The sequence below is a fragment of the Chaetomium globosum genome, genomic scaffold (genome assembly GCF_000143365.1).
Source record: "Chaetomium globosum CBS 148.51 scaffold_3 genomic scaffold, whole genome shotgun sequence".
Taxonomy (NCBI): Eukaryota; Fungi; Ascomycota; class Sordariomycetes; order Sordariales; family Chaetomiaceae; genus Chaetomium; species Chaetomium globosum.
In genome coordinates this window covers 1,580,561-1,603,064 of record NT_165978.1, presented here as the reverse complement: position 1 = coordinate 1,603,064, position 22,504 = coordinate 1,580,561, and the positions used below count along the sequence as shown (strand labels likewise).

Genomic DNA, 22,504 nt, shown 5'->3' with positions numbered 1-22,504 from the left:
CGATTCTTTCTTTCCCGATCATTGACTCCGAACGACCTGTTCGCGAGCAACGAATAGTACCGGACACGCTGTGGGATCCGCCCGTCCTTGCAGCCCCAACCCCGATGGTCCAAAGCATCGCGGAAGGGCCTCGTGCCCATCCCATTGGATACCTTTCGAAGCGTGCGCTCTAAATAGCCTTTATGGAACCCCGTCCACGAGAACCGGCGATTCCCCTGATGCTGGCAAGATTTTGATGAAGCCTTACGGAGGCTCTCCGCCCGCATGTTCAATGAGCCCACCCGCTCTCATCTATTTGCGACTAAATCCTCGTGGAGTGGCCTTGAGCCAGCATCTGATGGCTAAAATCGACCATTTATTTATTAGGCGGCTCCCTATCTTAGGATTTGCTTCTCAGGCAGTCCGCGAGACATACAAGTATAACTAAATTCTTCCATCTCCGCTGGCATGTGGCCCCGGTTCAAGGCTGAGCTATCCCGGCTCGAGACGGCGCCTTCCGCAAAGCGGCGAGCACACTTGAAGCATCTCAAGCGTTGTGCAAGAGGGGCGGGGTTCCTGATAATGAACTTGTTGATATTTTCATAGTTAGTACTCCCAGGTATCATCTCATCCCCGTGGTTTCCCCAGTTACTACAGGAACCCCAACCCGACCTCAACTGACCAAGCCTATCTCGTCTAAACGTGACATTGCAGCGCACTTCCCGACGGTTCTGCAAGCCATTGTCATGTACAAAGGCGAATGCGAGACGCAGCTATGGACATAAATCAACCGAAAGAAAGACCCCAAGATGTCTCCTCAAAAAGAAGGTGATGATCCCGAGACATTCACGACGATCAGTTCCAGCGAGGCGGACACATCGGAGCTTTTTACGAGTGAGTATATGCGCGAAGAACCTTACCATCTCGGATAGCTGGCACCATTACGAAATAACTATGCGCTAGTTGTCGAAGCACGAAGATCACGGCCCCAGCCGTCGGCAGCTCCGCGACAGATCAAATGTCTTCTGCGGTTTGCCAGTGGGTATCTGCACAAGCCCCTGCGTTCTGTTTGTGTTAACGCTGGAGTTATATGTACACTTCACTTCGTACGAATATATGCCAACCAACTACGCCTTTTGCGGCTTGTGGTTAATGCCAACGCCTTCCTGATCCTCGAGGTCTCGAAGTCTCGCTTGCGTTGCTTCTTTCTGTCCACAATGCATGTGCGCATCGAACTTTCCATGTTGGATATTGACGGACATGATTCGCCAATGCCCTCTCGGACCCAGACCCCCAGGATCAGTGCAAGGCCCTCAGACAGAGCGCATCAGCCCTCGCACAAGAAAACGCGACACCCTGGTTCGCCAACTCCTTCATTCCCACCACAGACAGGGTTTGGAGCCAGGGCTTTGCACGTAGCGAAATAAAAGAGACAAAAATTCTCCACGGTCAATGTTACCATGGCGAGGGATCTTTTTTCTCCTTTTTCTTTCTTTCTCAACCGGCGTTTCAACTCGCTCGCCAACTCTCTCTTGCTTCCCAGGGCTGGCACTGGCAGTTGCGCCGCCTCCTGCACCTCCTACCCCGTGGAGGTGCGGAGGATTGCGGGGTGTGATGTGACATCAGGTGGTTTGCGACTGCATGTCCCTTTTTGGTCGGCATGCCGGTGATGGAATTGCGCTTTGGCCTCACAAAGCCTGGCTGTGCCGAAGAGCGCGGGCCCGCCGTTTTATCATGGCACAGATACTCAGGAAGTAAACTTATGAGGCGTGGTGGGATTTGCTACGCCTAAGCAACGAACGACGTCTCTGCTTCGTATTATTGTCCATGCCCAAAAAGGGAAAAGGAAGATCGGATGCATCCCAACCTTGGTTTAATTCGTCCTAGCGCGATGTTTTTTGCATGTGGTAATTCATGCTCGATATCCATACAAATTCTTACATACTTGTGTATTCGTACGTGACGGGCTGCTCCGGCCCCACCTTGAAGAACACACAATTTTTCTTGTCTGGCCCCTTTCCGAGGGCCTCTTCCGTTTCCACGTCATTTTTAATTCCTTGGTTTTGATCCTCCACAATGGTGGCTAGTTAATTTACTGTTATGTGATTATTTTTTTCTCAAAAAAAAAAGAAGATTCCGTGCTCATTCTCAGGCCCGAGTGTACCTAGCGGGGATTCTGTGAGCCGAAGTGTAGCGGGTTTTGGTCAACAGTGTCGAACCACAATGAGGCACAGTATCCCTATACCAGCGTTTGTCATACCGAAAAGCTTTCCATGTTCCTTCACCTTCCGCAAGAACGCCTGTATGGAGGGCGTTCGTCCTCTGTATTCTACCTGACTTTTGACACCTGTGCTTGGACACTGATGAGTTGTACAAAATGTTACTAGAGTTACACTGCATTTCAGATTGTGCAGGTTGTGGGGCTGCTTTTCCGTAATTTACAGTTGGCGCATGGCCACTAAGCATCGCCCACGCATTCAACAGTCATCCACGAGAGCACCACAACTGATTGCATGTTTCTCCCCGCCTTCACAATATCTCTCTATGTTCTTCTCATACAAACAATTCAGACTTCAGCTACGCTTTACCAGCCAATTAATCACACCAGGATTGCTTTACTCTCACGATATTACGCTTGTTGCTTGTTGTCCGCTGCTCTAATACGACGCATTCATGCGTCTGCTGGACCTGTCAGACCGCTTCTAGTTCGTTGCTGCAGCTGCCCGCTCCCAACGCGCCCAACCAACGCCGGCTTCCCTTGACGTCGACTGGCAAAGTTTGGAGTCGTTGCTGATGCGCTTTCTCGATAACAACTCGACAAATGCAAATAGTCCCCAAGATTGGCCATTGAAGAAACATCTTCCCGAGACATAAACCCCGGCACTGGAATTTGAAACCAGGAACCGAACCGCGCATTTTGACACGCCCGGCACAGCATTGAGTGTGCGCGCCGGTTGGTGTGGAGCCTCGAAAAGCACAGGGCACCTCAGGCCCAAAAACATGACATCGACCAGTCCCGCCGCCCGTTCCTGGGCCCTCTCCTCGGATCACTCCAGCACCAAACCTCAACCCCTGGAGGCGCACGACAGCAGAGGATCGCACAACACCAACACCAGCACCAACACACGAAGCGATAACAGCAATTTGCACGCGCATCGCCAAAATCACAATTCCTCCAAACTGCCGGCATTTCGTTTTGTCGATTTAAGGAAAGATCGCATTTCGCTACCGTCGCTCCAACAGCCCACCCCACTCGCGCCTGTCCTGTCGCAAACCGTCGCTGTTGATCCCCTAGATCCAACCCGGCGCATCCCTGAATTGTCGCATCACAGCCTCCACCACTCGAGCAGCACCCCAACTCTCCCGGATAAACCGGCCTCTTCCGAGTCAAAGCAAAGCGACGGTGCCACGAGGACTCGTTCCTTCAAATTCCCTATTCAAGCGACCGAAACGACATCCAACAGCTCGTCCACTGGCTCAAAGCGCCCAGCGTCATTTCCGGAGCCACAGAGAACCACCGCCGGCGACACGCCTGCGGCGCAATCGCAACCCACATTTACCGCGATCCCAGTAATCAAGCGTCGCCTGACAGAGAGCGCTGTCAAAGAAGCGGCGGCGCAAGGGCAACGGACATTGCTGTTGGGCAAGGTCGTCGGGGCCACAAAGTCGGAGGACAAAAAGTCGCGCCCCCCAATATCATACAACCCGCCCGCCACGGCCGACGCCGCCGCCACTTCGAGTGGGCGCGCCGTTATTCCCCCTATCAGGTCTTTCCGGTCTTCTAAATCACGCAAAAGCGTCGTGCTCGACATGCCCGGCCGGCACACCTCGGAAGACTCGTACAACGAAGACGCGTTGGATCCCAACCAGCGCGACCGCGCATTACGAACCCTTGAAGGCCGACATAACGAAGACTTCTCGCACCCCGCCCCCTCTGACTCCGGCGAAATGACCACGACTACCGACAACGATAATACCGCAGACATCTTTATGAAGATTGCGCGAGAAGACCCGGCGCCCCGGGCAGCTGAGAAACAAGCGGCTCCCGCGGAGCCGAATGTTATTGTAAGTTATTTGTATAAGCCGGTCATAACATCCGACCAGGTCCACTAACAAGTTACAGACTCGAGTTGCGAGGACACATCGTCGGCCATTCTCAACATCTACCCCTGCCTACGATGCACCTTCACCTCCCGGGTTGTCGCGTCGCCTTTCCGACCAACGCGATGGTTCACGATTTCACCAAGCAGCTGATAACCACCCGGCCCAACCACTGACGCGAGAATCGTCATATCGCACGCCCGGGAGAGAGAACCTACCTCCCATCACTACCAGTGCTGACAACTCGAGCCGCTCGCAACCCGGCCGGAGTTCTATGAGGCCATCCCCCGTTACTCCCAGGCAAATCTCGTTCAAAGACTCCTTGGGGGAGAGTAGTTCGGCATATCAACGCAGAAGGCAGTCGCTCACGGAAAACAACAGCAGCAGCTCATCCCCAAGAGTGACCCAATACAGGAACGCAAACCTGGTAATGACTCAGGCTCGGACATACCACTCCTCACCACTGGTCCCCAAGTCCGCAAATGTTCTACCTGATGGGCCTCAACCGAATAGCTCGGAGACGAACCACGGAGTCGAGGGAACTGAGTCTTCTTCGTCAACGGCCGCGCCATCCACGGTTTGGGATGAGCTTGACGAGCTGAAATCGAGAATCCATCGGTTGGAACGAACGGGCAAAATGCCGTCCACGTCTGGCGGAGGTATGTCTAGATCATCTGATGAGCGCCCTCGAACTGCGACGACAAATGCCACAACCGTGTCCGCTTCCCCCAAGCGTGGTTCAGGACCTGGCTCATCATACGCAGAGGCCAACAGTGGCAGCACTCCGCTGGCGCCGCGCGAGACGCAACCCCTGCTCCTATCCGCCCTCAGCAAAACGAAGAATCTGGTCAAGCCAGACGTGTTCACCGCCATCGAATCAGCGGCGACCGATGCCATGGCCCTGACATCACTGATTGGCTCCATTGGCCAACCAGGGCCGATTTCGAGCAGCGCGAGTACGATTGGGGGATACAATGGCAGCGTCACGGACAGGCAGCTGCGTAAAAAGGCCGATAGCATTTGCAGGAGTCTAACTGAACTGTGCCTCGCGCTGGCTGACCCGGCAGAGCGAAAGAAGGAACCCCAACCGGCGACGGCCGCTCTCGAACAAGGGGCAATCATCAGCCCCACCACCAACAACAGTCCTTCTCTCGATGTGGTTGCACCTCACAGGCGGCCTAGCGCCGTTGCGGAAACGGTGATAAAAGCAAGCACGAGCCCGAGAGCCCCGACATCTCTAGAACAAAAGAGGAAGACGATGTTGGCCAGCATCTCACTTCCCGCTTCCCGCTACACCACGGGCCCTACCACGCCGTTGGAGTCTACAGCCGGGCGGAAATCGTCTCTCCTCCTGTCCCGGATCCGCCGAACAACAACCGACGAGCCCGAAGAGGCGCCCCAAACCGGAAGAAGGTCATCGTTGCTATTGAGGTCCAGGAGGAACGACTCCGAAGAGCCCGAGGAGAACCGCGAAGGGCGAAAAACATCTCTCCTGCTTCGCACCCGGAAAACCATGGGCGACGAGGAAGACGAGTCGCGCGCCCGCGGCCCCTCCAGGGCGGTCACCGAGATGAATAATTTCCGCATGAATCCTCGCGAGTCCACCATGAGTGTCCAGAATCATCATCAGTCTCCCTCCGAGGTCCCGGCCACCCCTTCCGCCTTGCCACGTCGCAGGATGATCCCATCTGCCATCGCCACCCGGCTCGCTGCCGCAATCCCCTCGTCCTCGACACCAACTACCCCAGCACGCAAGTACCTCGAACGAAGCTCGTTCCCGGACCGTGGCACGCCTCAGGAACGCGGCGCTTACCAGGACCGAGGCTCGTACCTCGACCGCAGCACACATCAGGAGCGTGCAATCAACAACCTCTCGGAGAGGCTCGCCGAAGAGAGAGGCCAGCAGCAGCGCCAGGCCTCCCTAAGCCAGAGCAGCATCGTGCTCAACAGGAGCGGTAGCCTCGGCCGCCGGACGCGCGAAACCGGCATCCCCAGTCTCCGCTCTTAAAGGAGACCCATCATAATAGAATTCCGCAACAAGTAGTACACAACGGCGGGAAAACGCAGATGGCGCCGCGACGACATATCACGAACTTGGCGTATGTTTTTACGCTCACGACTTGTACCAATACCGATATATGCATGTTGCAGACGGGCGGCATGGCGTTTCTGTGTTTTTCTTGGCATCATCGGACACGGGACGCTCGCATTTGACGACTTTGTTTTGCATTGAGCACTGCATCATCAGTATCGTTGCACTTTTATGCATTTTGCTTTATTTCCATCTTGGTTTAGTTGGAGGATTTTGGACAAGAGGGTCGGACGGCCGTCTTAGAATCGATCATGAGCATGGCGGCTTAGTTTCGACGACTGCCTACGCAGAAACGAAACGCTAATGGACAAGATGGAGGGTTTTGATTATGCTTTGGAGGGAGGGGGAACAAAAAGGGAAAGGGAGGACGACTTTTTACGCCATTGTTATTTTTATAAGGGCGTCGGTTGCGGTGTTTAGTCGTTTTGGTCGTCTGGTTGTTTTTGCTTCTGCATCGGTGCGGAGGGTGGTTTCGGCGGTCTTGACTTAATTAACTAGGGGCGCTCGTGTTTCTCTCTCTCTTCCAAGTCGTTTCTGTCTGGTGTTGGCGGCGGGCAGGATTTGGACGGTCGTCGATACCCTTGGGTTGGAACGGACGTGTGGGCACAAATACGGGTGAGCTGGAGGGCAGCCAACCGTGGGAAGGGTTGGGAGTTGAAGGGCTGTATCTAATTGTTGACTGATTGTACAATGATGACGAGTTTCCGTTTTTGTCCACCTTGACCTTGAGTTCTCTTTTTTGCTTGAATTGAAGTTGGGTTGTCCGGCATGAGTCACCGGAACACAGACCTAGCTAGGGTTCACAGAGACTTCTCAACGGTTACAAAAGAGAACAAGCGGCCCGCTCATGGTCTGCTCAAGTCATCACGTCTTGGGTCAAAGAATACATCATTCATTTTCTCCCAGAGGCGATTCATGGCCTTTTCCTAGCGCGCTCTAGCCTCCTCGTGATTAAACCGAAGAATAGCCTCGAGCAACGTCTTGAACTTGTAACCCCACCTTGAATTTCAAGATCTACTTCCGCCTAACAAACAACCTCCCAAAAGTAAGCACCATTTCAGCTTGCTCTGCCCATTCACCCCATCCTTTCCATTCCATATACTCATGCAAAAACGCCTTTTAACGCCGCCCCGCCTTTTCCCAACAGCAACAGCAACAGCAACCGCACTCGCCACCCACACTCCCATCACATTCACATCCACCAAATTCTTATCCACAACCACAGCCCCAGCAGCGAAACACCTCTCCAAATCTCAGCTCACTCACCTCAAGCGCAAAATCAAACTCAACCAAAAACCCACAACCCCACCAAACACAAAACCCGCAGCAATGGATCCCACAGATCCCGACGCTCTAGCCGACCGCCTCGAGGACCTCGCCCTGTCGTCGACCCGAGCCTCGGGCGGCGGGAGGCGAGGGGGTGGGAAGGGAAGGGGCGGTAGGGGTGGGAGAGGAGGTGGCAGAGGGGGTGGTGGTGGTGAAGGGGGGAGGGCGCAGCGCGAGGTGGATTTGTCGAGGGCGCTGTCGAGGCTGTTGAGGCATCGGGCGGGGGATGCGGGGGTCGAGTTGGATAGGGAGGGGTTTGCGGATTTGGGGAGGGTGGTGAGTGTTTTTGTTTGTTTGTTTTTCTGTTTTGTTTTTGGGTTGGGTTGGGTGGGTTAGGAGGGGGTGTGTGATGAAGTGGCGGCGTTGCGAGGCCGCACCCCAGGAGGAGGGTGTGGCTCTTCCCTACGGTATACGGTAACTAACAAACCTCTTCCAGATTCAATGGGGCCCTATCCGCGCCCTCGCTCCCACATTTTCAGAGATCCTCAACGCCGTCCACAACAACGACAAGAAGCGCTTCACCATCAAGCCCAACCCGGCCACCAACCCAGACCTCGACGAGTCCTCCACCAACCCGTCCGAGTGGCTCATCCGGGCCAACCAAGGCCACTCCATCAAGCTGGACAGCGAGCACCTTCTCAAGGCCCTCGCCCTGCCGGCCGACGACAAGGACGGCACCGCCGCCCTCCCCGAGGGCGCCGTCGCCATCCCACCCGCCGTCATCCACGGCACCTACTTTGCCTTTTGGCCGTCCATTGTCGCCAGCGGCGGGCTCAAGCCCATGGGGCGGAATCACGTGCACTTTAGCACCGGGCTGCCGGAGGACTCGGAGGCCGGCGTGGTCAGCGGGATGCGCAGGGATGCGGAGGTGCTAATTTATGTCGATGTGGCGGCCAGTTTGAAGGATGGCGGGATCAAGTGGTGGATAAGTGAAAACGGGGTGGTGCTGACCGAGGGCGATGTCAACGGGCTGGTGCCGCTGAAGTATTTTAAGGAGGTGGCCGGGAGGAAACAGGGTGTGGGACTGCTCTGGACGGATGGCGTGAAGGTTGCCGACTTGCCGGAGAATCTTCAGGTGAAGACGCCGTATGGGAAAGGGGGTAGTGGTAGTGGTGGTGGTGGGAGGAGGGGAGGAGGTGGTAGGGGCCGGGGGAAGTGAGCGTGTCAGACGTAAGATTTGGCCAGGTGATGAAATCGGTTTCTCGAAATCGTAAGAGGCTATATATAGCGTTTTCTAAATCACCATTATCAACTCGCGATATCCGGTTGTCCATCCAACCTCGAATGTATCGTCCCGTCAGCCCTTGACTTGTGGACCACTACGTCCAAGCAAGATCCCGAAACCCATCTGGCTATGTCCTAGATGGCAATCATATCCCCCAGCAATAAATCGCCACCCGCAAAACGCACCGCGAACCATAACCATGACCCCCAACCCCATCCCGATATCCTCATCCCGAACCCTAACTCCCACCCCCTCCCTTTTCTAACTACCTACCTCGGTAGGTGACTCCCCCACCTGCGCCATCATCTCCTCGACCTCGGCCATCCGCCGCCCCTCCTCTGCCACCAACCACGCCAGCACCTCCTCGGCGACCTTCTCGCGCGCGTTGCGCCGCCCATACACGCTGCTCACCCGCCCCAGCCCCTCCGGCACCTTGATGGCGTCGGCGCCAAAGTCGGCGCAGCCGTCGAAGAATTGCGGGTTCGAGGGCGTGAGGGGGGCGGCGGCTATGGTGGAGGGGGAGGAGGGGTCGGTGTCGGAGAGGTGCGGGGTGGGGAGGAGGACGGCTGGCGTGATCTTGTACTGCGGGATGGCGAGGCCGAGGAGCTGGCAGAGGGTGGCGACCCGCTTGGTGGCCGGCGGGTCGTCGTCCTCGTCGTCCTCATCGTCGTTGTCGCTGTTGGCGGCTCGTTTCTTGGGGCGGTTGGGGGGGGCATCGGGGTGGTTGTTGTTGTTGTTGTTGTCTCCCCGGGGTTTCTTCGCGGCTGGGGCGGGCGTCGGCGTGTTGCTGGCGTGCCGGGACGTCTTGGGCGGCTTGGGGAACTCGACGTCGGTGCCGTTTGATGGCATGTAGCCGCCCTTCATGAGCCACTCGACGCAGCACTTGGCTGCGTACTGCTTGGCGTCCTTCTTGCGGCCGAAGCTGGGGGCTGCCGGCACGCCGTGCTCGTTGGGGGTGAAGCCCGCTTCGGGGTTGGGGAAGGACATTTGCTCGGTGTCGGCGGTCGGCTTGAAGATACAGCGGTAAGTCCATCGCTCATCCGGAGCCGGCTCGTCGATGAAGGCGGGGGTGCCGCCGTGGGCTTGGGTGTATCCTGGTGGTGAGTTGTTAGTGAGGGTTGCCAGGAGTGATTAGGGGTGGATATTTGAAGTACGATTCATTAGGCTGACCCAATCGCGGACGCCAATGTCGGGCTCAATAGAGCGTCTGAGGTCGGAGATGGCCCGCTGCTGATGCGGCGTGAGTGGTTTCGGGTTTCGCTCCTGCTCCTCGATCCATTCTTTCAGGTCGCGATAGTCAACGGGTTGGTCCAGTATCGACGACGTGATCTGCGTAGTATTGGCAGCCATGTTTTTGTTTGTGAGGATACCCGACTTCTAATTTTCTTGTTGGGTGGAAGTGGCGGGAAGGTTGAGTCGAACTCGCTTGAGTTTCTTCGTTTATGAAAGTGTGAGTGAGGCCTACCACGGCGGCCTAGATCTGCTTTTTGGTTCACAGCTCAGATGTTCATCTGATTCGATTCGCAAACTTGAATTCGTGGATATACCTTATTTGAATAAAAAAAACCCCACGCTTTCCCATTTATATCTTTTTCATCTGAAGTTCTCATCTGAACTATCACTATTCTTGCAAATCCAAGTCATCCCCCCTGTCCCAACCCCACTCCATTTATCACCATCCTCTTCCACCACAACTTCGCCCACATCTCTCTTCTATTACATACCTCGGTACATAGCACGCGCCTGGTATTTTCGTCGGCCCAAAGCTTGTATGCGAGCCGATGATTTGTACCCTCTAACAGCCTCTACGCACCCCGGTTTGTTTCTCCCACTTACAGAGTATTTTTACTTCCACCATGATGTCAACGGAATTGAAGTCGGCGGCATCTCCGTCGATATCGGCATCGGCCTTACTTGTGTCCACTGCGCCACGGTCAAACCAAGGCGATGATGTACCAACTATCCGGTTCACCAATGTGCAGGATCTCTTCGACGCAATTAATGGCAACACTGGAGATTGCTTCGTCGTTACACGTATGGTATTACCCTCTTCTCTTATGCTAGCAGTAGACCAAATTTATACCAGACGTCTCGCCTACTCATTTCGCCAAAATCGAGCGTGAGCGAGAGAAGAGACGGCGCAGATTTCGTTTCCGCCGCTACGATAGCGATCGCGGGATTCTTCTCATCACGACCGCCAACGATTTACATGAAGCACTCCATATCGAACTCGATCAAGGATACAGGGATCAACTTGTCAGAAGCGGCCGAGAAGAAAGTTGGGTATCGATGGGTTCCCCTACACGTCGAGCACGAGGCCATGGTGGAGTTTATGGGGAGGGTGACTCTACGGGCGGCCCAAAATCCCGAGTTGCGATAAGACCCATCTGGCCAACACTGGTCGTCGAAGCAGGAGAATCTTATCCATTAGCAGAATTACGTTACCAGATGAGATGGTGGTTTTCTGCGTCAGATCACCAGGTCAAGATTATCCTTCTCGCCAAATTTGAACATACCCGCCGCGCCATTACCCTGGAGAAGTGGGAGGAAGAGCCTCACAGTACTCGCCCGGGAGCGATGACAACACGCCATAGTGCCACCCTTCAGCCGGTGCTCCGGCAAACTATTTCGATCACTGAGAATACCACGACCAACCCGGTATCATATAATGTTACTGGTGCATTGGTATTAGGGTTCAGCCTCTTGTTTCTTCGAAGTGCGGGCCCTGGAGAGGGTGACTTTATCTTGAGCGTTCAAGAACTAGAGAAGTACGCGGAAAACTGTTGGACGGTATCATAGTACTAGGTAGGTAGCGAATCAAGTTGACATCAACATCCATGTACTTACATGCTTGTACTAACGGCACTCGCTACTTGGCTCACAAGTCGAACCGAACTTCAATTCCGTGCTTCTAACTCAAATTAATCACGCGTAGCTTCGTGTGATACGTGAGAAGGGGTAGAAAAACATTCGATAATTCTCTCTTCTCGGTAATGGGTATCAGAATTCAGGCCAGTCGCTTGACAACACTAGTAAAGACTAGAGACAATCCACCTTGCTGGGCCCCTCTTGCCATGCTCGCAGAAACCGCCGTTAATCCTCTTCGAAGAAACCACCATCATCGCTCTCCTCTTCCTTGTCTTTCGGCTTCCTAGCCTGCCCCTTCTTCTGGTTTGGCTCTGGTTTTGACGTCTTCGCACCGGGCTGTTGGGCTCCCTTTCTCCCCTTCTTTGCCGAGTGTTGTTTCCCTGCGACATCGTCCTGTACTGGTTGCTGGGTAGCCTCCAAACTCGAATCCGTCTGCGGCCGCCTATTCTGCAACCTCTCGAGCGCTGCCTGGCCGTCCTCCCTCGTCTTCTCAACAACAGTCCACATGGGCGGCCGCGGCGTACGCAGATATAACACCGCCTTGTTTATCTCCTCCTTCTCTCCCGCTGCGGCCGCAGCGTACAGGCTGATGTAGGGCTCCATGAAGGGAAAGTATATCGCGTAGTCGATGTCGACCTGCGCAACATGAAGGTCGGCTTTGAGCTGGGCAACTTCCTCGGGGTCCGTCGCTTGCGCAACCTTCTTTTCGAGCTGCTTGGCAAATCGCATTGCCTTTTTCCTTTCTGGTGGGCGGGGTTAGGAGCGGCATATGGGCAGTAGGGGGGAAGACCGGGGGCATACCAAAAAACCGAACCATGTGGTACTTGTGTATCATGTGGCTTCTATCCTTCTTCATCCGCGCATCTTCAATGCGCCGCTTGTGTGCCGCCAATTCTCGCTCAAGGTCGCCCTGTTTGTTTGCCGGAATCTTCAAGTTGTCCCGCGTGAGTAGTCTCTCGATCGCCCTAGCACGCTTCTTGATCGCACTGAGGCTGTCAAGGTCGACGGCCGCAGGCTTTGGTTTATGCGGGCGGTTGGTTCTTAGTCGCTTTCTCGCGGCGTTCTCAAAGCCGTGGCCCGAAGACTCGGTGTCTTGATGTGGTCGTTTATTTCCCATTTTCTTTTTTTCCCACTCAATGCTGCGCGTCAGAAAACAGTTGTTTGATGTTCGGGCGTGCCTTGAGCGATTCGAGAGTTGGCGTTCACGGATCCAATCAATCCCACCAAGCCAGAAATTTTGGGCCCCTCATGCATTGCCTGCCGCGAGCGGGAATGAGGGGTTAGGGTTAACCTACCAATTTGGGAAGCTCCCAAGCTCTTGGATGCGCCAGGTCGACCAAGCATGCTTCGTGAACTTAGACAACCAAATTCACCTTTATGTTGTTACATGGTGAAAACAGCAACATCAAACACAAGTGAGCAATTGAGGACGGATTGAATCTAGAGAAACAGCACTCGTTTCTCTCTGCAATCCTCCAGCCTCAGAACCACTCCGGTCTCATCTCCTCATCCATCGCATAATTCGCAACTCGCCAGTGACCATCAGCGATTCATCACTATCCAGTCTTGACTGTCGCCGCAATGGATCGATCCGACTCGGGCTTAATCAAGTGGTCGCCCAGTGCAAACCGAGATTCGTTTATACATATCAACTTGCAGCATCGTGTGGTGCAGCTCTATGAACCAACAGGCATAGCCCAGCGAGGACGGTTCGAGCACAGGAAACTCACAAAACACGATGACCTCCCGCCTCTTACCACGTATGACTGGTCACCGACTGTGCCAGGCCTGGTTGCCGTGGGTACATCGACCGGCGTGGTTAATCTGTTGCGGATCGATGACAACTCCAATGCCTATCTGGAGCTCGGCCTGAAGATGTCGCGCACTTGCCAGGCCGTGGCTTTCAGTACAGCCGGGAAACTGGCCGTTGCACTCGATCGGGTCAGGAGCGACACCTGCCTACATATTTGGGACGTCAACCGTCTTTCAGCTATCGATGCTACTGTCTCTGGCTTCCCCGCGGACGTCAGGATTCCTTCGGACCCGGTAGAGAGACTGGAATTGAATGCCTCGGTGTCAAGTGTCAGGTTTTTTGAGGACAACCCGAACGTGCTAGTGGCAGCTGTCAAAGGCCAGGGCTTGCGAATCCATGATCTACGAGGTAAAGCTGCTGTTGACGGCGAAACCGGACCTCTTGACTGACCAACCATTGCATCAACTTAGACCAAGGACAGGGTCCAGTCGCCCAGTTTCAAACCAAATGCTGCAACAACCTGGCCATCGACTATGCTGACCAAAACTACTTTGCATCTTCTGCCCTCGACATCCCCGGTGTCATGATCTGGGATCGCCGAGCCACTAGTCGACACAACGCCAACCAGTCCTACACGAATGCCCTTGAACAGGACGGCCTTCCGTGGGGCGGGGCTTTGTGGCTTGACCGCGCGGTGCAGAACGAAATAAATCCTTCCGATAGTGGGGACTCCTTCATCCGTGCCCTCCGCTTTTGCCGTGACCAAGCGGGCTTGCTTGGTGTGCTCTCTCGGACTGGCCAGCTGAGGGTCTTGTCGACGCGACAGGAGTACTTCGAAGAGGATGTCAAGGTAGACGGCAGTCCCGAGCTTCTCGAGGTCAGACGGTCATACGAGCTGGACCCTCTCTACGCCGAAGCCAACCGCAAAAATGACAAGATCATCTCGTTCGACTGGATCACCCTGAGCTCGCCCGTTCTTCAGCCCCGGGCCTTGGTGCTTAGGGCGAATGGCGCACTTGATGTGCTGCAAAAGCCCTCCTTTACTTCAGAGCACCCCTTCCAGCTAATACCATGGCAGCCACCACATCGGGGACAAGCCGGTATGTCATGGAGTTCCCCTGACAATGGATAATGCTAACGGCTCTACAGATGGGACCGATTACCAGGAGCTGATGAACTTCGAGTCGCCGCACGCACTTGACATCTTTGGCCCCTTCTTGACTGAACAGGCCCTCTCCGACATACCGTTGTTTGGGCCCCAAAAGGCGAACGTCAAGTCTCTCGTAGAACAGAGTCTGACAAACGTACCGCCCGATGGACGTCTCGTTACGGAGGAATCTAAGAGCAGCCCCTCATTATTGTTTGAGGATGCATCTCCAATCGCCGACAAGCTCAAGGCTCTGAGGTTGGCTTCGAAGCAAGGGAAAGAACAGCCGGATGAAGCGCTCCTATCTCAGTTGGAGCAGCACGAGAAACTCCTCACTGAAACTAGGGATATGTCGGGTCTCTCGAGCAAAGAACGGTTTGCTCTTGATCATACGATGCTTCTCCGCGCCCAAGAGGGCTACCGTTTTGACTTCGTCAAGAATCAGAAGATTGTTGCCGATGACCCTTGGTTGATGGATGTTTGGGCCTGGGCTGCTGGTGAGTACACGGGCGCTTCACCGTTGATTTCCAGGTGCTCACCACTTTGCAACAGGCGCCGAAGCGGCGGCCGCTGACGGCGGGATGATATCGCATCCTCTAGACCTTGGTTATATGGGCGTCCACAGCGTCTGGACCAATGATCTGGGTGGGTAGTCTCGTCTTCCCCTGGTTTCGCATCTAACGTCAAACAGGGAGTAAGCCTCAGATGAGGCTGTCGGAAGACTCGTTACCCCCTGACGAGGTCGGGTGGGAGCGTTGCCTGAACGCGATAAACAAGAAACTTGGGGTACCCAAGTTTGACGGAACAGTAGAGACCAAACGTTTGCATCACAGAGAGATGTGTCTCGAGATATGCGGCCTCGGCCGCCCCTACGATGAAGAATTCAAGCAAGCAATGTCCATGTCGGGTCCCGGAAGAGAGTCGACGTGGTACACTATGGTCGCCGCCCATGCCGTCTTCAGAGGAGAGGTAAAGCGGGCTGTACAGGTGTTGAAGAAGGCCAGCTCCGAGAACCCGGAGCTGCTGTTCGTCTCCCTAGCACTCCAACTGATCGACAAGAACGGCGACGACGTCAAAACAGCACTGGACTTCGACGAAAGCGTGGCTTGTAAGACGGACCCTTACCTGCGCGCCATATCGGCCATCATTGCAACCGGAAACTGGGCCGAGATCGCCGATCAGAAATCCCTACCTCTACGCGACCGTTGCTTCGTTGCCGTCCGCTACTTCAGCGACGACGCCCTCACCGCCTGGCTCGATCAAGAAGTGGCCGCTGCGATCGACACCGGCGACATCAAGGGCATCATTCTCACCGGCCTGACGGACCCGCTCGTTGACATCCTCGCGCGCTACGTGCACAAGTTCAACGACACGCAAACGGCCGCCCTCCTCCTCTCCACCTGCGCGCCGCGCTTCATCGACGACATCCGCGCCACGGCCATGCGCAACGCCTACCGCCACTACCTCCAGCGCCACCGCGCCTTCTTCTTCCGCGCCAAGTTCGACGTCGAGTCCACCCTCCGCAGCAAGCACCACGGCCGCCCCACCGTGCCCCCGCCCTCCCGCCAGATCGGCCTGCGCTGCGTCTACTGCGACGCCGAGTTCAAAGCCGAAGCCCTTTCCCCGCCCCACACCGCCACCGCCACCACCACCACCACCACCTCCTCCACTGCCATTCCACCCCCCCTCCGAACCGGCAGCAGCGGAATGGGCATGGGCGGCTTCAAGCCCACCCCCACCGGCACCGGCAATGGCGGCACTACCACCACCGGCACCACCACCGCCGTCCCCACCCCGACCTCCACCCCGGCCCCGACCCCGCGCACCGAAGCCCGCGCCCACCAGCAGCAGGCCAACCCCTACACCGAGAAGATGGTCGCCAGCGGCATCAGCTGCCCCAGCTGCAAGCAGCACCTGCCGCGGTGTGTGGTGTGTCTGGAGGTGGTGGGCATGTCGCGCAGTGCTGTTGGTGCGGGTGGGAGCGGTGGGAGTGGGAGTGGGAGTGGGAGTGGGAGTGATGCTGAGGCGCGGCGTCGCACTGCGCGGTTTCCGACGTTCTGTGTGGCCTGTGGCCATGTGCTGCATCTGGATCATGCGCGGGAGTGGTTTGCGCGGCATCGCGAGTGTCCCGTGCCCGAATGTAGGTGTCTGTGTAATTCGAGGATTAATGAGGAGTTGGAGTATGCTTAGGAAGTACGCTTAGGAAAGGTGGCGTGGGAGAGGGGAGGGGGGCGGAGGGGGGGTTCTGGTGTTGTTGGGGTTGGTTAAGGTACCCTAGTTTTTTTGCATGGTGATGTTGTGATGAATGTATGGCCTGCTTGATCTCTCTCTATCTGTCAACAACGGCTCCCGTTCTCTCTGTCTGTTTGTTTTCTGTCCGGGTAAGCAAGCCAGCTGCTGCATTGTGGGTGAAAGATGCCTCCTGCTGGGAATTGTGGAATGTGCCAAATGGAATGCTGGAGAAAGCAAGCCGGACAAGAAGGGTTTCTTATTTAAATATGCTAATAAGGGTTTCTTGGTTTCTTATTTAAATACGCTAATAAGAAAGTCTAGTTCTGAATGCATTTCGAGTGTAAAAGCTAAAATTGCAGAGAAACTCGTGGCTTTCTTTCTGTCTGATAACTCTGAATATATACCTACTTCTTCAGAGGGGCTGCTAGATATCGCCCCAAGCCGCAAAGTCCCCGTATTTGCTTGTAACCAAGTCTACCTCGCTACCTATTGTGTACTTGGCCCAAGCCGCTAGTTATTGTGTTATGTTTGTTTCTCCGCAATGCCAACGTTAAGCTTCCCCGTACGAATACCAAGCAAGCTATGACGACACAACAGGAGCTTGTTCCTGTCGCCGGCGCCAAGGCCCTCCCGCTCCTTTGGGTCTTGGGGATTTCTTGGGAGTTCTTGGGATTTTCTTGGGAGCCCGGAGTTCAAGTTCCATTTGTTCCTGGGCAACGGCAGCCGGAAACGGGCCAAGGGGCCAAGAAACCTGGGGGAAGCTCGGTGGTTCTTGGCCCAGACCGCCCGCCAAGGTCAGGCCAAGAGCGGCCAAGAGCGGCCAAGAAGGGGCCAAGAGGGACCAAGAGACCGCCAAGATTGAGGTGAGGGCTGTCGTTGATAGTGGCTTACCCAGACGAGATGAAGAAGCCGGGAGTGTCTCTCCGCGCCGTGCGTTCAAATCGGAAGATGATGATGACAACAGGAGGCAGCGACCACCTTGCGGCAAGGCAGATGCAACTTGCTTTCTAGGCAACGGGATCGAGATGCACAGTATGACTATTCTGGAAAACCCCTGAATCCTCCCTCGTTTCGGTGTGCTGACACGGTAACCCCCTTTCCCAAGATATTCACGTGTCAGCGTGCTTGGCAGGCAAAGCTGTTGTAATGGTGGGTCAAAGGAGGGGTTTGACGGTGGGGGTTCTCTCTGCTGGATGTTCGGTATCACATCATGTCATGGATCCCGCGGATGATCTCGGCATCTGCATTAATAAGTGAAATCGACATTGTCCCAATTGCTGTCTGAACGAACCATGAGTCGCGCCACCCGATGACCAGCGGTGGCAAGCAACAGGCGGCTGGCGAGCCGGCTCATTGGCCATCCTGTGTGCTGCTGTGTAAATCATGTAGGTCTGGAGTATGGAGCTCGTGAAGGTAGCTTTTGATAAGCAAGCAAGGCAAGGAATGTTCCAAAAGATACAAGATGGGAGAGACGGGTTCAACGTCCAACCACGTGTTATTTGTCGGGCTTGACTCGCATCGCCCATCGCGCCACCCCTCGAGCCGCCGAAGCTGGGCGGGAGTGATGGGCTGACAGTCTTGGCTCCCCGCCCTCCTGCTCAGCGGGATTGTTCAACCGGCGCTGAAATGAAGGTTCCAAGCGAAAAGGGGCTGTGTTCGACCCAAGCTGATGGTATTCGCTGAAGGGACAAACGGGAATCGGGGAAGACGGGTCGCCAAGCACTTGGCACGCGGAGGGTTGATCTCTTGGCCCGGCTGGCAAAGCTTGGCATCAGTTGCGAATTCGCGAGCCTCACACGGGTAAGCTTTGTCGCGTTTGAAAGACGAGTTGGCGGGTCGATTTTGTTTGCCCTCCGAGTCCACGTCAGTCAAATCAAACTTGTAAACGGCACCTGGAAGTGGCGCCTTCCTTGACCGGGCCAGGTCCTTCTTGCCTCCATTTGCTTCTCTGATGAATTTTCTTCCTTTTTTTTTTTTTTTTTTAAGAGGGGAATGGATGCCCGACAGGCCCCGACGCGACCCATTGAGTGGAAACAGACCAACAACAGAAAGAACCCAAACCCGCTCTTGGTGGGCCGAGGAATCTCTCGATTTGGTCAAGCAAGCACACAGTGGAGCGTGGATGAGGGTCCGCATGAGCAGCCTGGGCATTTCTGGGCAGGCTGGGCAAAGCGTGTGACCAAGAGGCAAGGGCGACGGGGGGCCAAGGAGCGCCGCCAAGACGTCTCCTACAAATACCAAGCCTTGGCTCTGACTCGGCGGCTCCTTGGCATACCTTGGCGACCAAGTCGCTCTGTTAGGTCGAGGCGTCATACAGGCGGGAAGCTGCTTGTCTGCACCCTCCCTTTCCATCAATCAGTACCCTGGGCGGCCCGAGAACCCCTCCACCAGCCAATGAGACTTGCTTGGCATCCGAGGCCCAGGCTGCCAAGCACCTGCCAAGACATTCGCCAATGTTACTGCCATGAGAGAGAATGCGTAATAAAGACAGAACGGCCCGCTGTTCTGCTGAACTGAAATGTTGATCCGATTTTCCCCTTTGCATCACCAGAATAACGAGCTCAAGACACCAGTTTACACACCAAAGTTGGGACGTTTTTTCTGCACTTTGTTTTGTTCCGATCTTTCGACGTCCTTGGCATCTTTCTTGTTCAGCGCTGCACTGTCGACTCTCTTGGCCTTGGCGCCCTTGCTGCAAGCAGTCTTTCAACTCTGGGCGTTCTTGGTAAAAAGTGGGCCACATAGGGTTTTTCTGAACCACACCACGTGACCTTCGGAACGGAATAAATTCACTACAATCACACATTCGCACGCACCAAGCACTTCGCCAAGAACTCAGCGATCGGGCTCGAATCATGTCGGCGATTTCACCCCCCACTCAGGCTCCGGCCCAGGAGGGTACCAATGCCGCTCCGGCCCCTGCAGCTCCGGCTCCGGGAACCTCGAATCCCGCGTCCAACGATAATACCCCGGCGCCCTCGACCGGAGCGACCGCGAGCTCTTCGTCCAGCGCAGGCCCAGATGACAACCTGGTCTGCCACTGGGGCGCCTGCAAGGAGCCCTTTACCTCTGCCGAGGCCCTCTATGTAAGTGGAAAGAAAGGCATTGAAAAATTGTCGCAAAAAAAAAAAAGCCAATTAAATTCTAATTAAATGCGCCGGGTCGCTGACACCTCTTCAGGAACACATTTGCGAGAAGCATGTTGGCCGCAAGAGCACCAACAACCTGAACTTGACTTGCCAGTGGAACCAATGCCGCACCACAACTGTCAAGCGCGACCACATCACTTCGCACATTCGGGTTCATGTGCCTCTCAAGCCGCATAAGTGCGATTTCTGTGGGAAGTCGTTTAAGCGTCCCCAGGATCTCAAGAAGCATGTCAAGACCCATGCCGATGATTCGGTTCTTGTCCCGGGCCGCAACCCCCAAGACCAGTCGGGCGCCATGAACCCGAGCTACCGTCCTCACCCGGGCACGAAGCGTATGTATTTCTCCTTGATTCAGCCTACCCTCTCGAGATCCAGAGGCTAATCCTTTTTCCAGCCCCTTCCGCCTTCTATGATCACAACGGCCACATGCGCGGCAACAACCCGGCGCACTTTGCTCACCCCCACCAGAATGGACAGGCTAGTTACTACGGCCAGCAGCAGCAGGCGCCCCAGCCGACGTACCACGCCCCGATGTACTACCAGCACCCAATGGGCGGCTCCCGTGCCGACTACATCGGCCACCAGGCCGCCGGCTTTAACGAGGCCGCGCGGAAGCGTGACGCAGAGAGCCTGAACGAGTTCTTCGGAAACATGAAGCGCGCGCAGATTGACCCGCGCTCGTATGCTCAGATTGGCCGCTCGCTGATGCCCGTTCACTCCTCCCTCGGCATGCCTGCCGGTGGTGGTCTGGCCACAGAGTACATGCCGCAGGCTCCCCATACCCTAGGTGGTGTTGGCGGCGCTGCGAACGGCCCGCTGGCGCAGCACTACTACCTGCCGCCCATGCCCAACCTCCGTACCAAGGAGGACCTTCAGCAGATCGACCACATGCTCGAACAGATGCAGTCGACCATCTACGACAACTCTGGTTCGCCAAACACGCACTACGCGCCCGTTGACATGCGCCACTCCCCCACATATGCGACTCGCCCGGCCGTCGAGGGCTACGCTGTCACGGCTGCCCAAGTCATGTCTCCTCTTAGCGCGCCGACCCACTCGGCTGGTGGCACACCTGCCGTTACCCCGCCGTCGAGCAACATGTCGTACACGTCCGGCCACTCGCCCACCGCTTCTTCCGTCGGCCTGTCCCCGTCTTCTCGCCACAGCTCGACTTCGGTCTCGTACCCAAGTCTTCCGAGCCGCCCGAACCTGCCGTATCCGTCGGCCGCCGGTCTCGGTTCGACCTTTGCCCACAATGAGCGCCGTCTCTCCGGTGGCATGCTCCAGAGCGCTGCCGGCGCCCGCCGCGATGGCGACCGCACCCCCACTGGCAAGGGGCCCGACGGCGCCGCCGTAAGCTCGCCTTCCGAGGAGTCCGAGGCCGGGGAGAACGAGTCGTACGATGATTGGCTGCACAACGTGCGCGCGGTCGAGTTCCTCCGCGGCTACGTGCGCAACCGCCTTGAGCGCCGCGAGTACGAGGAGGGCTCCGATGACGGCCGCGTCGACAACAGCCGCATCGATCCCATGCTCGTCGACCGCAGCGTCGACCGCAGCCGCGACCGCGTCAGCTACCCCTCGCTGCCTCCCATGCAGTAGACTGGGTGAGAAGCGCGCCGATGTTCTGACAAGGGGTGTAGTTAGAGTTCGGGCCTCGTGCCTCAAGAATTTTACGCATTTCGCTTTGTTTTGTTTTCTGTTTCGCACAATACCTCTTATCCTCCAGTCTGTCATGTAGCAGCTGGGGCCTTCCTCATTCGACTAGCTACTAGTGTTCTGGGCTAGTGGGATGAGCGAGGTTATAATGATTTCCGTCGCTTTTACAGCCCCGTTATCAATGACCGGTTACTTTGGGGCGCATTCGATTTTCTATGGCTTCACGGCTCTTTCAGCCACATGATTGTATGGATCTGGTTATGTACATTACCGGGCTTTGGGTGTTTCTAGTTTGCTCTTCACTCTGGAATTCAAAGTCTCAGCGAACTCTGTGTTTTTGTGTGTTTGTTTCTCTGCGGGTGGTAAAATCTGTCAGGTAGAACTGAAACAATCTTGCGTGTTAAACAATGGTATCTGCCCGTGCCTAAACATGATAAACAAGATACGTCTGCCGTACCTTGCCCCATTATCATCATACCCACCGATGCCAACCCCTCCTATTCTATACAATCATCTTCCCACCCCCATCAACCCCCTACACATGCCCTACAATTAGCCTGTCCATCACCCCTCACAAAACCCTCCACATCGCCCCAGCCCTCGGCGCTCCCTCCTCCACGCCGCCCGACCCCCGATTCATCTCCCTCACCCACGCCATCTCATCCGCCACCGCCTCCCGCTCCATCTGCTCCATCACCTCCAGCTCGGCCAGCATCCCCGCCACCAGCGCGCGACACCCAGCCAACATCCGGCTCAGGCTGGACGGCTCCTCCTCCTCGCCTTCCACTTCCCCTTCCCCTGCAGGCAGCGGCGGCGGCGGCGGTGCGTCGCCCAGCTCCAGCAAACTCCGCCGCCACTCATCCAGCCGCCGCACAAGCGCGGCATGCTCCGCGCGCCAGGCCGCCGACGGCGTCGGGATGAGATGTCGTCCGCTTGCCCTTCTCCATCGCTCTATTCTCACTCTCCCCATTTCCCC

At 55.9% G+C, this 22,504-nt stretch overlaps 8 protein-coding genes across 8 annotated transcripts; 6 read left to right on the top strand and 2 right to left on the bottom strand.

The window, feature by feature from the left end:
* Positions 1 to 788: 788 nt before the first annotated feature.
* CHGG_05811 (uncharacterized protein) lies at positions 789 to 1,406 on the top strand (the record flags this gene model as incomplete). Its single annotated transcript, XM_001221905.1, has 2 exons — positions 789 to 873; positions 943 to 1,406. 2 exons carry the CDS (start codon positions 789 to 791, stop codon positions 1,404 to 1,406), a joined length of 549 nt encoding a protein of 182 aa, XP_001221906.1.
* Positions 1,407 to 2,979: 1,573 nt separating this feature from the next.
* On the top strand, positions 2,980 to 6,088 carry CHGG_05810 (uncharacterized protein; the record flags this gene model as incomplete). Its single annotated transcript, XM_001221904.1, has 3 exons — positions 2,980 to 4,044; positions 4,103 to 4,739; positions 4,845 to 6,088. 3 exons carry the CDS (start codon positions 2,980 to 2,982, stop codon positions 6,086 to 6,088), a joined length of 2,946 nt encoding a protein of 981 aa, XP_001221905.1.
* Positions 6,089 to 7,501: 1,413 nt separating this feature from the next.
* On the top strand, positions 7,502 to 8,657 carry CHGG_05809 (uncharacterized protein; the record flags this gene model as incomplete). The annotated part of the gene is made up of 2 exons (XM_001221903.1): positions 7,502 to 7,774; positions 7,935 to 8,657. 2 exons carry the CDS (start codon positions 7,502 to 7,504, stop codon positions 8,655 to 8,657), a joined length of 996 nt encoding a protein of 331 aa, XP_001221904.1.
* Positions 8,658 to 8,984: 327 nt separating this feature from the next.
* CHGG_05808 (uncharacterized protein) lies at positions 8,985 to 10,073 on the bottom strand (the record flags this gene model as incomplete). The annotated part of the gene is made up of 2 exons (XM_001221902.1): positions 8,985 to 9,817; positions 9,878 to 10,073. 2 exons carry the CDS (start codon positions 10,071 to 10,073, stop codon positions 8,985 to 8,987), a joined length of 1,029 nt encoding a protein of 342 aa, XP_001221903.1.
* A 506-nt stretch (positions 10,074 to 10,579) lies between these two features.
* Positions 10,580 to 11,103, top strand: CHGG_05807 (uncharacterized protein; the record flags this gene model as incomplete). Its single annotated transcript, XM_001221901.1, has 2 exons — positions 10,580 to 10,762; positions 10,939 to 11,103. The coding sequence occupies 2 exons, from the start codon at positions 10,580 to 10,582 to the stop codon at positions 11,101 to 11,103; spliced, it is 348 nt and encodes a 115-aa protein (XP_001221902.1).
* Positions 11,104 to 11,816: 713 nt separating this feature from the next.
* CHGG_05806 (uncharacterized protein) lies at positions 11,817 to 12,708 on the bottom strand (the record flags this gene model as incomplete). Its single annotated transcript, XM_001221900.1, has 2 exons — positions 11,817 to 12,334; positions 12,393 to 12,708. 2 exons carry the CDS (start codon positions 12,706 to 12,708, stop codon positions 11,817 to 11,819), a joined length of 834 nt encoding a protein of 277 aa, XP_001221901.1.
* Positions 12,709 to 13,329: 621 nt separating this feature from the next.
* On the top strand, positions 13,330 to 16,681 carry CHGG_05805 (uncharacterized protein; the record flags this gene model as incomplete). The annotated part of the gene is made up of 5 exons (XM_001221899.1): positions 13,330 to 13,351; positions 13,815 to 14,444; positions 14,494 to 14,988; positions 15,044 to 15,136; positions 15,300 to 16,681. The coding sequence occupies 5 exons, from the start codon at positions 13,330 to 13,332 to the stop codon at positions 16,679 to 16,681; spliced, it is 2,622 nt and encodes an 873-aa protein (XP_001221900.1).
* A 2,897-nt stretch (positions 16,682 to 19,578) lies between these two features.
* Positions 19,579 to 21,610, top strand: CHGG_05804 (uncharacterized protein; the record flags this gene model as incomplete). The annotated part of the gene is made up of 5 exons (XM_001221898.1): positions 19,579 to 19,809; positions 19,904 to 20,125; positions 20,179 to 21,375; positions 21,429 to 21,476; positions 21,599 to 21,610. The coding sequence occupies 5 exons, from the start codon at positions 19,579 to 19,581 to the stop codon at positions 21,608 to 21,610; spliced, it is 1,710 nt and encodes a 569-aa protein (XP_001221899.1).
* Between the last annotated feature and the right edge of the window lie 894 nt (positions 21,611 to 22,504).